The sequence below is a fragment of the Talpa occidentalis genome, unplaced genomic scaffold, assembly GCF_014898055.3.
Source record: "Talpa occidentalis isolate TD23 unplaced genomic scaffold, MPIMG_talOcc4v2.1 talOcc4.5, whole genome shotgun sequence".
Lineage (NCBI taxonomy): Eukaryota > Metazoa > Chordata > Mammalia > Eulipotyphla > Talpidae > Talpa > Talpa occidentalis.
In genome coordinates, this window is record NW_023604861.1 from 74,292,081 (window position 1) to 74,305,843 (window position 13,763).

At 38.7% G+C, this 13,763-nt stretch overlaps 1 protein-coding gene across 5 annotated transcripts in view; it reads right to left on the bottom strand.

Moving 5' to 3' along the window:
* Window positions 1–393: 393 nt before the first annotated feature.
* PUS10 (pseudouridine synthase 10) overlaps window positions 394–13,763 on the bottom strand; it is a 70,694-nt gene continuing 57,324 nt past the window's right edge. For all 5 annotated transcript variants that reach the window (XM_054701580.1, XM_037527445.2, XM_037527444.2 and 2 more), the window contains exons 15-18: window positions 12,513–12,630; window positions 7,667–7,809; window positions 4,950–5,049; window positions 394–1,876 (exon numbers count right to left, since the gene is read on the bottom strand). In XM_054701580.1, the coding sequence (XP_054557555.1) occupies window positions 1,838–1,876; window positions 4,950–5,049; window positions 7,667–7,809; window positions 12,513–12,630 (400 nt within the window). In that variant the 3' untranslated portion in view covers window positions 394–1,837. The remainder of the gene's footprint in view (window positions 1,877–4,949; window positions 5,050–7,666; window positions 7,810–12,512; window positions 12,631–13,763) is intronic.

A 13,763-nucleotide genomic window follows, 5' to 3' on the forward strand; every position in this document is an offset into this window, starting at 1 on the left:
ATTTTGAAAAAGTATTTACAGCTAATACCTATTCTTAAAATTTTGCATATCTCAGAAATAGAAATAGAAGTCTTCTAATTTAAGTTTGCTGAAGAGGTTCTTCCATTTTGCAGATTCACTGAATTCAAAGATGAGTCAAAAAGAAACCTGCAAAAAAATTATCTCCCAAATTATTTAGCTCTCTTTGGTAGCAACATTTCCACCAAAACTCAAAAATGTTCACACAAAAGCTTTTTTTTTTCTTTTGGTGGGACCCTTGCCGGCGGCCGGCCGGGGAACAAACTGGCGCTGCAGAGGCTGCAGGCAGCCTTGCAGCCCCAAGCTCAACCGCTGCGCCACCAGGGGAGGCCCCAAAAGCTTTACTTTTTATCAAAAGCTTTTTTCTATTATCGCTTTCTCATTTCCTGGCCTTGGAAATAGTGAAAAAAATAATTCGCTGTTATTCACATATGGAGCTTCTTATGTCAATTATGTTATTTTCCTGATTTGTAAAATGGATAATATATCTTCGTATCTAGGAGCTGGGAAGATGGGAAACAGTAATTCAAGTCGCCTGTGTTCTGAAATAAGCTAATAGGTGAATCAGAATGTTGGAAATTACACTTAAATCTGAAACAATTAGATTATTCTGAAACTTACTGATAGACTTTTTTTTAGGTTTAACTTATTTAATGTTTTTCCTCTTTATAGTACCAATTGATAATTAACTTACTAACAATGGTAGTCATATGAGCTCATATGAAATATACTTCGGTTATTTTTTTTTTTTGTAAGCTCCTTGATTTGCTCTCATTTCCAAAGGTCAGGTGTCAAGTATCATGGTGGTATGCACATTTAAATGACATCCTTAGGATTCTCCTTCACATAGTAGGTGCTCAATAACAAGGTTTATTAGAAAGGACCCTGGAGACAGGAAACTTCAGTTCATCCTAGGTTTGGAAGTAACTAACAATTTTAGATAAATCATTTAATGCCTACTCTTTGGTTTTTATATTTATAAAATGAAAATGATAATACCCTATTTACCTGATGAAGATGTTTGAAATTGAGTAATATAAGGAAGCACTCAGGACTAGTATCAGTTTACCTTTAGCAATCTCGATTCTTTGAAGTCTTATCCCTGGGATTGAAGTTATTGAAGGCACTTGTGTCTCATTTAAAAGAAAGGAGTTTCCATACCATGCCATGCCTCAATTCCTAAGGTTTTACTTTCCCTCCCCGGGAAATGTATTGACAGTTTTAGATTGTCACAATAGTAACTTTAAGTGAATTAAGATGTGACAAATCACACCAACAACTTCTATTGGTAATAGCTTGCTTGAAACTTATTAGGAAAAATAAAAATCATGTCACATTTGCATATGATAATCATGTCACATTTGCATATGATATCTTAGAGTATTATAGGATACTGTGTTGCATAAATCTAGTATAATGTTTATCAAATTCATTTTTAAATTTTATAACATGATTTCAAACATGGTATGTATCTTGTGCAGGGAAATTTTGCTAAAAGAAATTACAGCTCAGATTATCAAAATTTATCTTGTTTGTGTACCTCTCTAAATGAAGCATTAAAAAAATTATTTCATTATCCATAGTTTGGTTTGTTGGGGGTTGGAGAGGAAACAAGAAAAATCATGACATTCTTAGAATATAACAAAATATGCACATATGTAGATCCTGAGATGTTACAACAAATTTAAAAATACAAAGATCAACATGATCCAAGTAATTACCAAGACACCCTTATGGTGGGTAAACAGCCATTTTTACAGTGTATGCTAAATGGACTTCCACAGCGGGCCAGGAAAACCTTTGTTTCCCAGTTTGAAAGCTAGTCTTCCAGAGCAGGGGGCCAGTCAACATCTACAGACTACAAGGAAGAAAGCAAGTCATTAAAACATATACTGTTTTAGTAAGCATTTACTGGAAATACAGTATATCTTTAATAGTTTTACTATAATGTAAAAGAAGTAACTGCGTTTGAATAAATGAGCCATTAAATACCATAATTCAAATCTAAAATCCATTCTAGGACTTGGGAGTCTTGGGCCCAAGGCCTATTCCTGAATTCATTGAGTATTTGGTTACTCAGATAGGTAAAATAGTAAACAAATTCACATAGCAACACTAATTCTCCCTCAGAAGTCTCAGCAACTTTTATTCTCTGATCATTTTCATTTTCTCACTTGGATTTAATGGGTACTCCAGTAGACTATAAACTTAGTCTTATTTGTAACTTAACAACTAAATGTAAAATAAATGAATATGAAAGAACACTTGGGGGCCTTTCTGGTGGTGCAGGCAGCAGTGCTCACAGTGCTGCGAGGCTGCTAGCCTGTCGGCAGACCTCTCCTGTCTCGCCCGCTGCTCCCCTCAGCAGTGTATTTCCGTCAGTCTGCCTGTTCTGTTCCCCCGTGTCTGGTGAATCCTCTCACCCTCCCACATCTCTGGCCTGTACCCCGGTTCTTATGTAAATAAATAAATCTTAAAAAAAAAAAAAAAACACCTGGAAATAGAAAAGGATTAAGGATCTTTGTTTATCATACAGAACTTTTGTTCTTTTAAAATTGAATTTACGTATACTCAGCCTGGTTTGGCTCTTCTAGAACAAAACCCTGATCTTCAAGTCATAACAAAATAACAATAACAGGCTATTTTGTCCCCACATAAACAATCATGTTCCAGGTCTTAGAAGTATGAAATTACACCTGGTCTTAACTACCCTAGAGGGTCTGATTTAGGAGAAGTTTTTAAAAAGAAATCCATTTGTTCCATGATTTTTGAGACTTGTTTTTAAAACCTAAAATTATTTTTTAAATAGTTTTTTTCTAATATTTTTTAAAAGTTAATGAAATTAATCTGAATCCCTTTACATACCAGACTCAGAAAAATTTCATTAGAAAAGCCTAAGAAATTATTGCATATGTTTGTGTCTTTTACAAAATAGTTCTTTTTTGAAAGATAGCCATATACTAAACACCCATATCTAAGTAAACTGGTGGTTTCTCAAGCCTGAAAATATTGGTCACAGTCTTGTGTATGTTATGAGGGCAGGGGAGGGTAGGCATGTTACAGTTTAGAAACAGGTGGGGCCTCCCTAGTGGCGCAAGGAGTTAACACGCAGCACTATGAAGCCGTCCGCACCTACTGTGGCACCAGTTCCATCCCCGGCCAGGTAGGTGACCAACATGTTGCAGCATGTTTTGTCTCACCCGCCGCTCCCCTCAGCAGTATATTTCAGTCACTCTGCCTCTTCTGCTCCCCATCTGTCTCTGTTGAATCTTCTTAACCCCCAGCACCTCTGGCCTGTACCCCAGTTCTTCAAATAACCTTTGAAAAAAACTCCACAGGGCCTCCCTGGTGGCGCAGAGGTTGAGCACTGGGTTGCGAAGCTGCCCACAGGCTCTGCAGTGCCGGTTCGATCCCCGGCTGCTCCCTGGCCACCGGAGGAGGGTCCCACATGACATGCAGACCTCTCCTGTCGCCCGCTGCTCAGCAGTGTACTTCGGTCCTTCTGCCTGCTCTGCTCCCTGCTCTGGCTCTGGTGAATTCTCTCACCCTCCCGCGCTTCTGACTGCACCCAGTGCTTGTATAAATAAATAAATAAATCTTAAAAAAAAAAAAAAAAAAAAAAACCTCCACAGGTGATTGCAAGGGACAATCAGGGCTGAGAAACACTGGCCTATGTCTTCAGTACTCCTAAGCTGTTGTAAGAATTACAGTCAAAGAAGATGAATGCTTTGGGGATTTTCTTTTATTTCACAGAAGGTTGTATTTTCAAAATAAGTCTCACTGAGAAGGTCCCCTGTAACCTAGAAAGTACTATCACTGACTGTCCCACCAGGGTTATATAAAATCAAATCTGAAAGTACTCTAGAGGCTTGGTGGTAAGGTGATCATTTGATTGCTACTATACCCACTTCTTTTTTAGAACTGATACTTATTACCAAGTGCAAAACACTAGCCTCTCGTGAAGGTTTTTGTTTGTTTTTTGCAGAGATGAGAGTGGGCGTAGAGTTGCAGAACTCTGCTCCTACACTGAATTAAGGAGCACAACTTGTGACAATACCTACGAATGCCCAAATGTGAAAAATATTTATGGAAAATTGCCAGATGTGTCTATATATTCTTCTGATTATTTAAGAAGTTACAACTTTCAAATCAGACTACAAAAGCAGAGAATTTGGACCACTTCTATAGGGAGTTCCTTATAGAACTACTTTTATTAATAACCATTGACTTATCCCATTTTCTATGCCAGTCCTGAATACATTTCTGAGAAGCCCACCTTACGTTCTTTATAAAACAAAATAGGTATGAGAATAAACTCTATAAAGTCCAAAGGACATATGAAGGAAAGCCCATTTCCTTGTTTGGTTTAAGGGCTTAGGTATGGCTCATGCCACATGTAAAGCATATTTAGTAAATTAGCTACATATTCCCAAGAATCATAAGTGAGACCTTGCATTTTTTTTTTTTAAGAGGCATGTTTTATTTATTTATTTGTTTGTTTGTTTATACATGTGCTGGGCACAGTCAGAAGCGCGGGAGGGTGAGAGAATTCGCCAGAGCGGGGAGCAGAGCAGGCAGAAGGACTGAAGTACGTTGCTGAGGGGAGCAGTGGGCGGCAGGAGAGGTCTGCGCGCCATGTGGGACCCTCCTCCGGTGGCCGGGGAGCAGCCGGGGATCGAACCGGCGCTGCAGAGGCTGTGGGCAGCTTCGCAACCCAGTGCTCAACCGCTGCGCCACCGGGGAGGCCCGAGACCTTGCATTTTTTAAGAGAAAAAAATCTGAAGACAGTCTCTCCCTGCAATACAATGCTATTGTGAGATTTTGACCATCTTCAAATACTTACTAAGGTGAGGGGTATTATTTAGCATAATGCCAAAAAAGCAAAAGCTTGGTTGAATTTACTGTGCAAAGAGTATAATAAAAAGGTTTACCTCCACATCCAGCTCAAGAATGTCTGCAGTCACATTCATCAGAGCGCCAATGTTTGGCTTGGTTCTTCCAAAGTCTCCATGTACAAACTCTTTAATGTAGCTGAGATTGGTTTAAGGAAAATAAGAAGACAGCCAACTGTTCAGAGAGATTTAATAGAGGAAAGGGAAATAGCAAACAAAAGCCATTGTTAAAAAAAAAAAAGGTGATTTCTGAGCTGTGATTTGTGATATGTGTGTGTTAGAAAATAAGCTATGACACACTGGCTCTTCCCAGCCTAATAGCCAATATCAGGACCTGGGACCTGTGGTTACATCAAACTTAACCAGAATCATGGATTTCTTCTTCAGCTCATTTCCAAGTCCCAAGATTTGGGTATTGATTTTTAAAATTAGTTGTAGTTCAACACTAAACAACACCCACCCCTCTACTATTTTCTTTCTTGCTACATTTCTATTTTGTCACCTTTCTGGGTTCCATGTTTAATTATGGCACCTGGCATCTCCCAGATGATGGGTTTCCACAGGGCTATACACAGTGACCCTAATGATAACTTTCCTTGTGATATGACTCAGTGACACAACAGCAATAGGATGGAAGGGTCATTTAGTCTTGATGAAGGCCCTTCAGAAGGATTATCAAAGGATCTATATTCTAGTTATTTGCAAACATGGTTAGCAAAAGAGTCAAATCTCTCTCTTCCCACATAGGTCCCAAAAATTTACAGCCAATGACTAATGGTAGAATAGGTCACTAACAAGATAATATGAACATTCCTTATACAGGGATTCTGCTACCTTCATTCACCATGCTTATCAGCATTTAGTAAAAACTCATTCAGCAGCATGTTTTTTTAATAAATCATTTTGAATACAAAAAATAAGTTTATTCTCAGATGCAAAAAGTTAACACTATAAGTGCCAATATTAAGTACTCCTCGCTTTCCTAAAATGTATTCACTCTGCCTGCATCAAATGTTTTCACTCAGGCATAAGATGCGTAATTATCTAGTAACTGTCTTCTTTGCTAATTACTTTGCATAATTACTCAACAACTGTCATCATTCTCTCAACTTTCTTTAGGGAATGCTCCATCTGAATAGCAATGATAGGGAGAGGTGACCAGAAATCCCCCAGAATAACCAGTTAAAAATGTTCAGAACAGTTCTTATTCATAGCCAGAGGGGTGAGGTGATTGTCAAATGAACTGATTCAGTACACAGAACAATATATGATAAAAAAATCATACACCTTTATATATTACCATATGGGAGCTAAGGCTTTGCCAGATAGTTTTTTTGAATTTTGAGTATATGTACACGGTTGGTTCTGAATACATTTCAACGAGACTGAAAAGGCATTACACCACTTTTCTCCCAGGTACATCAAAAACTAAAATTAGGATTAGGTAAAAAGTTTTTTTAAACTGGTTTCTTTGAAATTCCAGCCACATTCCACCTACAATAGGTAAATGTGCTCCAAAGAACAAGGATAAAAATATGTTCACTGGGGTCTAAATAGGTCATTCCTTGATCCAAACTGCAAAACATTAAGAAAATTTTAGAAGGTAATAACCCATACAGGGCCTCCCTGGTGGCGCAAGGAGTTAAGACACAACCTATAAAGCTATCGGCAGCCACTGCCCCACAAGTTTGATCCCCGGCCAGGGAGCTACCCACATGGCACAGCAGACCTCTCCTGTCTCATCGGCTGCTCCCCTCAGCACTGTATTTCAGTGAGTCTGCCTGTTCTGTTCCCACTCTGTCTCTGGTGAGTCCTCTCACTCCCCCCTGCCCCCACACCTCTGGCCTGTACCCCAGTTCTTGTATGCATAAATAAATAAATCTTTAAAAAAAATAACCTGTACATATTGTACATATTTCAGTTGAGTAAATCCTGGTCACTCTTAGATTGGGACAGGGTTGGAAGAGGTGGGAGGAGGTCAGTGGGTAGGAGAGGCAAACTAATTACAGCAATATGGTGTGAATGCTACTTGGTGATTAAAATGACATTTCCCCCCCTACATCCATGTGTATATCATTAGTTGTATAACTAGTTAGAAAGTATTTTATCACGTCAGGCGATTGAAACCACACTATAAAATCAACAAATGAAAACTAGCAGCACCTTTGAAAAGTAAATTAAAGCTCAGACTAGTAGCTCCCTGATCAATTCTACCCAGTAACGCAGTTCGAATACAAAACCACACAAGTCAGGGTAGGTTATGGGCAAGTGATCTGCCTTGGACTATTCTCTATTGTTCTGGGCCAGTGGCCAAATGAAGATGGGTATGTAAAGTAGGGCCACTCCCATCTACTATCAGTGTTTAATCATCTGGGGCAAATGTTCAAACATTCTGAGAGAATCCAAACATGGTCAGGAATATGTGACTTGCAAAATGTGTAAAGACAGAAAATGAATCAATCAAAAGTGTTTGAGTACTGAAAACACGCTCAACATTGTGTGAGACACTGTAATTACAAGAAACCTAAGTACATACTGAAATTGCTGTTTCCTTCCTTGTGATTTAAAATGTCACTTGGAAAAACTAGTGGGAAAAAAAAACACCCCAAAACAACAGCAAAATGGATTCATCTCCAGCCTAATCTTTTCCTTATTCCCTCCCAGATCCAGTTGACCCTATTTTTGAGGGTAACATGAACTCTTCCCAGAGAGTTTTGGTAGGTAGGTTACTGCTATGCAGAAGGTCAAAAGGATACGTTCCAGCTTGAGTCTTCAGATGGAGGCGGAAGTGATGCTCATCCACGTAGCAAGTATCCATGGAGTGAATGACTCGAGTTCTCACAGCCAGGGGTCTCCGGTGAAGAACCCGTAGAGGTGTTTTCTGGTTGATCTTTAAGTCCTAGAGGAGGATATGATACACAACAATGGAGTCAGCTTTGCTGCCCAGTGAAGCCTGTGTTAGCACCTCCTTTGTTATCCACGGCTCACCAGATTTCCTTAGGGCTCCATATACCACTGGAGGTTCAAACTCTGGGATTCTTCATAACCTTGACCATAATTGCTCATTTTCTGGGGCTTCCAATAGACCATTAAAAAAAAAATAACTTTGAAGTAAATGGTACCCAAGTTCTCTTTGTTATAACTGTTCAGACCCTGGATTTGTATCCTGCCTTCAACAGAGTTCTTCTAGAAGGCATGTCCTTATTTTTTTATCCCCTAAGTCAACAGAGTGACCTAAATGTGGGGATTTCAGGCTGAGGTGACAAATGACTGGTTGTAGAAGGTGGAACATCAGCATTACTTGTGTGTATGGGCAATTTGCATGTTTTAGGGTGATGTTTCAACATAACAGTTACAAAATAAATGTGTACAATAAACCAGTACCTCTCGGTATTTGTTAGCCTAGTTCAAAGTACTTGAGAATAATAACACTGCATGTCTTTTTATAATTCAGACTTTAGAGGCACAGGCTTGTTTTTCTTACTATTAAGAGATTTCCTTTTATGTCACAAGATATAAATTAAGAAACAGAGGTTAATATTGCAAAAAGCTCATTGATTCCAAGTTTCAAAAATAGATACAAGGCATTACCAGAAATGTAGGTTCATAAGAACTTTGAATCCTCTGTAATTTCTTGTTGGAACAACTCCTTAATTTACATGATTAGTGAACACCTGAAGCGCTGCTTAGTGAAGAAAGGTTTCTGTCTGGCCTCCCTCTATCAAGTTGTCTGAGAGCAAGTTCTGACAAAGACTACACTTGAATGAACGGATGCAACTGCTTTATCAAAGCAGAGAGTCAGTGGCCCCTCCTGACTCATGGGTTTTTATGTTCTTTAATTCTTTGATTTTAGAAAAGCACTTTATTCTGATGAGATAAGCTGTCTCCCTAAGATTTGACATTTTTCTCGCCCAAAAAGTCTTAAAAAAAAAAAAGAGGACAAGGCTGAACTATTAAGGAATCTTTAAAGATGCGGCTTTTATTTTAGAGTCCAGAAACTGTCAGCCCTTAAATGAGTGGCTAAGGAATGTTCCTCAGCTCTGTTTCCTTTACCTTCCACTGTACCTAGGAGACTTGACTCTGACCCACGAGTCAGTCCATGGAAACACTAACCCAGCTACAAGACCCAGCACGGCTTCCAACTTAACACCGAGGTCAGCACATGCTTGAGTGTTTTGTTTTGGGTTTTGTTTATTTGTTTTGGTCTGCTTGACTTCAGCACACAAAAGGAAATCACTTCATTTTCTCTAACATAGCACTCTTACCCCATACTGCTGGGGACTAATGTGTTTTCAGAAACACATATAACACACAAGTGATTTTTTTCTTCTTCTTAGAAGTAGGTTCCTCTTTAAAAAGAGGAAACAAGTAGTAAATTTGAAGTGGCTTGTTCTCAGTATGGGGCAGTAACTCAGTTTTTATATTTTTGATGCCAAAAGGAATACTTGAAAACTGTTCTAACCCTAACAGTTAAGAAAATTATTGGAAGTGAACGTGTCTCACTTCAACTAGTCTCACTTGGGCTGTAAACCACTAAAAGACTCCCATCCTCGGGTCCTCCCTGGTGGCATACGGGTAAAGTCTCTGTGCTATCATGCTATTACCAATGAGGCCTGAGTGCAATACCTGGCCAGGTAGCTAATCCACATATGACACAGCAGACCTCTGCTGTCTCGCCCACTGCTCCCCTCAGCAGTGTACTTTGTTAGTCTGCCTGTTCTGTTCCCCGCTCTGGTGAATTCTCTCACCCTCCCACGCTTCTGACTGTACCCAGTGCTTGTATAAATAAATAAATAAATCTTTAAAAAAAAATACATCTTTAAAAATAATTTTAAAAAATCATCTTTCGACATTACTTCTGATTAGCTCTTTAATGGCTGCCCCCAGATTACGCATCTATTTATTTTTTTTTAAGATTTATTTCATTTATTTATGGATTCAAGGGTTAGGATATAGGCCAGAGGTGGGGAGGTTGAGAGGCTTCACTAGAGACAAAGTGGGGAGCAGAACAGGTGGATCAACTGAAATACACTGCTGAGGGGAGCAGCAGGGGAGACAGGAGAGGTCTGCTGTACCATGTGGGTTGCTCCCTGGCCAGCTGGGGATCGAACTCTTGCTGTGGTGGCTGGCAGTAGCTTGATAGTGCTGTGTTTAACCCCTGCACCACCAGGGAGGCCCTGTTTTGTAATCTTAAAGACAGCTGTCTGAAGTCTGACTAACCATACTAAAGGACTTGGATAGAAGGGCCAAACCCCAAAGGCCTTTAGCTATATACCACAGAACTGAGAACTGAAGGACCACTGGAGAGATCGAGTCCATTCCCTCATTGTGGAGAACCTCCCTCAGTAGGAATACATATATCTCGTATATTTTCACTAAAACACTAACATTACCAACATTGTTCTACACTTTGATTTTTTTCCTCATGTTATGAGTGTTCCTTCAATAGATATAAACCTACCTCCTCTACCTTTTTTCCTAACAAACACACACTAATTCAAAGGGATAACATGTGCTTTAGCCTTAATTTTAAATAGCTGTAGAATATTCCAATTTATTCTACCACTTTCTTATTGAAGGAAATTCACTTTGTTTCAAATCTTCTTGTTGCTTTTGTCACTTAGCACAAAGTCAATAAGCATCTGTGCACATATCCTTCCACACTGGAATCTTATTTCTACAGGACTGCCAGCAGTGAGAGTTCTGGGAAGAAGTCCAGGGTATTTTTTTTTTTTATAGTCATGGCTCAATATTTCAAAAAGGATAAAACACTTTAAATTTCTGCTAACAATGTATGCAACTAGCCTTCTCAACTCCAACCAATAGGTGTTCTGAGTCCAAGAGGAACAAAGTGATTTCTCACTGTTACTTCAGCATGGAGGTGGAACAACTTTCAAATGAGTCTTGGCTATTTGGAGTTGCTCTTTTTTCAGCTTCCTGGTCATATCTTTTGTTTGTTTTTCTTTATTGGGTATTTATACTTTTCATATGCAAATCCTCAACTTATGGTATCTTTTGCCATAAGATTTGTTTTATATGTAGTCATGTGTGCATGTGGGTGCAGGTGTGTGAATATATAGTGTGTGAATGTTTACATCACGATGTGTCATAGCTTATTCATATATAGCTTATTCATTCCCCCTTAGCATTTATCAGATACATTTTCCTTTGTCAATAAATATTCATCACAGAATTTCTAACAGCTGGTCAGTACTAGTCCATCAAACAAATAAGCCATAACATTAACCAGTCCCTGTCATTGGCCAGCTACATTATTACCAAATATTGGCCATTTAAACAATGTTGTAATAACTATATACATCTTTGTGCCCACTATGCTCATTCCTTGTATTTGAAAGTAAATTATCTTTACTGGAAGAAGTGGAGCAGATAGGAAGATATATGCAAATAAACAGGTAGAGCCTTGAGAGTGACATGTTAATGTGAAGGAAACCTAGCATGTGCCAAAAACCTATGTGCAGCATATATATTATTTTGTTCTTTTTACTTATAACATGTTTTATTTATGAACTTGATCTTAGCATCAACTCTGTAAGTTTTATTTTGTATTTCCTTTATAAAGATGACCAATTATGATAATAGCATTGATGAATGTTTTTTCTTAAGATTCATTTTTTTAAGATTTATTTTTATTTATTTATGCATATAAGAGCTGGGGTGTAGGCGAGAGATGCGGTAGAGGGGGGCGGGATGAGAGGATTCACCAGAGACAGAGCGGGGAGCAAAACAAGCAGATATGGAAATAACTGCTAAGGGGAGCAGCAGGCAAGACATGAAAGGTCTGCTGCGCCATGTGGGTTAGCTCCTTGGCCTGGGATCGAATTCAGGCCGTAGCAACGATAACGCTGATACTTAACCTCCAGGCCACCAGGGAGGCCCCTGATGACTGTATTTTATGTGCCAAAAACTGTTCTAAGTGCTTTATATGATTAAACTCACTTAATTCTTTTAACTAATTTTACAGATGAAGAAATTAAAGCATAAAGAGGCTAAGTAAATTTTTGTCCAAAGTCACACAACTAAGAAATGCAGATCCAGCATTTTTACGCAGAGCCTGTTCTCAGAGTCAAGCTCTTAACCACTAGCAACACTGCCTGTCAGGCAGATGAGATGAATTGCCCAGTTATCCATCAATAATGACAGAGCCAGGCTTTGTCTTACAGTCCCAGAGCCCATTCTCCTTGACTTGTTGGTAACAAACTAGAAGACAAAAGACTGGAAGACAAAAGCTATAAAGCTATTGTTTTATAAACAATAGAAGAATAAAAGTAAAAGAATTAGAGTATTTAGGGCCTCCCCTGGTGGTGCAGCAGTTGAGCACTGGGCTGCGAAGCTGCCTGCAGCCTCTGCAGTGCCGGTTTGATCCCCGGCCCCCAGGGAGGGTCCCATATGGCGTGCAGACCTCTCCTGCGGCCTGCTGCTCCATTCAGCAGTGTATTTCATCAGTCTGCCTGTTCTGTTTCCCCGCTCTGGCTCTGGTGAATTCTCTCACCCTCCTGCGCTTCTGACTGTACCCAGTGCTTGTATAAATAAATAAATAAATCTTTAAAAAAAAAAAAAGAATTAGAGTATTTAAACTACCTTTATGTCATTCAGGAATTCAATGTCTTTCTTCTGTATTGCTTTATTTGTCCATATTAAGGCACTGTATGTCTTGGTCTTTTCTTCTTCACCTTCTTTCATATGTCCTATTGCCTCTCTAAACAAAAACAAAAGAAAGTTAGTCTGAATATATGAAGCACACACAAGCCTTGCCCTAAACTTCTTTCTTCAAAACAACTCTGTTGAAATATAATTTACATCTAATTCCCATTTTAACTGTAAAATTCACTGAATTTTAGTATATTTACAGAAATGTGCAGGTATCACCACGATCTAGTTTTAGAATACTTTTATCACCCCACCTCTGTACTTATTTGTAGTCATTCCCTATCCCTCACTTCATCCCTTTGCAACAACTAATCAACTTTCTGTCTCCACAGATTTTCCCACTCTAAACATTTCATAAAAAATGTAATCATATAGTATGTGTTATTTGGTATCTGGCATCTTTCATAATGCTGTCAAGGTTTATCCATGTTGTGGCATATATCAGCATTTCATTCCTTTTTATTACTGAATAATTTGTCATTGTACAGATAATCCACATTTTGTTTATTCACAGACATCTGGGTAGTTTCTATCTTTCAGCTATTGTGAATAATACTGTGAACATTCATATAGAAGTCTTGTGTGGACATACATTTTCATTTTTGTTGGGTATAAATCTAGAAGTAGAACTGCTGGGTCATACAGTAATTCTAGATTTAAACCTTTTTTTTTTAATTTATTTTATTTAATTTATTTATTTTATTTATTTTATTTATTTAACCTTTTAAGAAACTACCAAGCTGGGCCTCCCTAGTGGCACAAAGGATTAAGCACAGCACTGTGAAGCTATCTGCAGCATTCTGCAGCACGAGTTCAATCCCCAGCCAGCCAGGGAGCTACCCACATGGCACAGCAGACCTCTCCTGACTCGCCAGCTGCTACCCTCAGCAGTGTATTTCAGTAAATCTGCCTGTTTTGCTCCCCACTCTGTCTCTAGTTAATCCTCTCACACACCTCCACACTTCTGGCCTGTACCCCAGTTCTTGTACACATAAATAAATCTTTAAATATATATATATATATATATATCTTAAAAAAAAAAAAGAAAGAAAAAGAAACTACCAAGCTGTTTTCCAAAGTGCCACACTTTTTTTTTTTTAAAGATTTATTTATTTATACATACAAGAACTGGGATGTAAGCCAGAGGTGCAGGAAGTAAGAAGATCCACCAGAAAGAGTGGG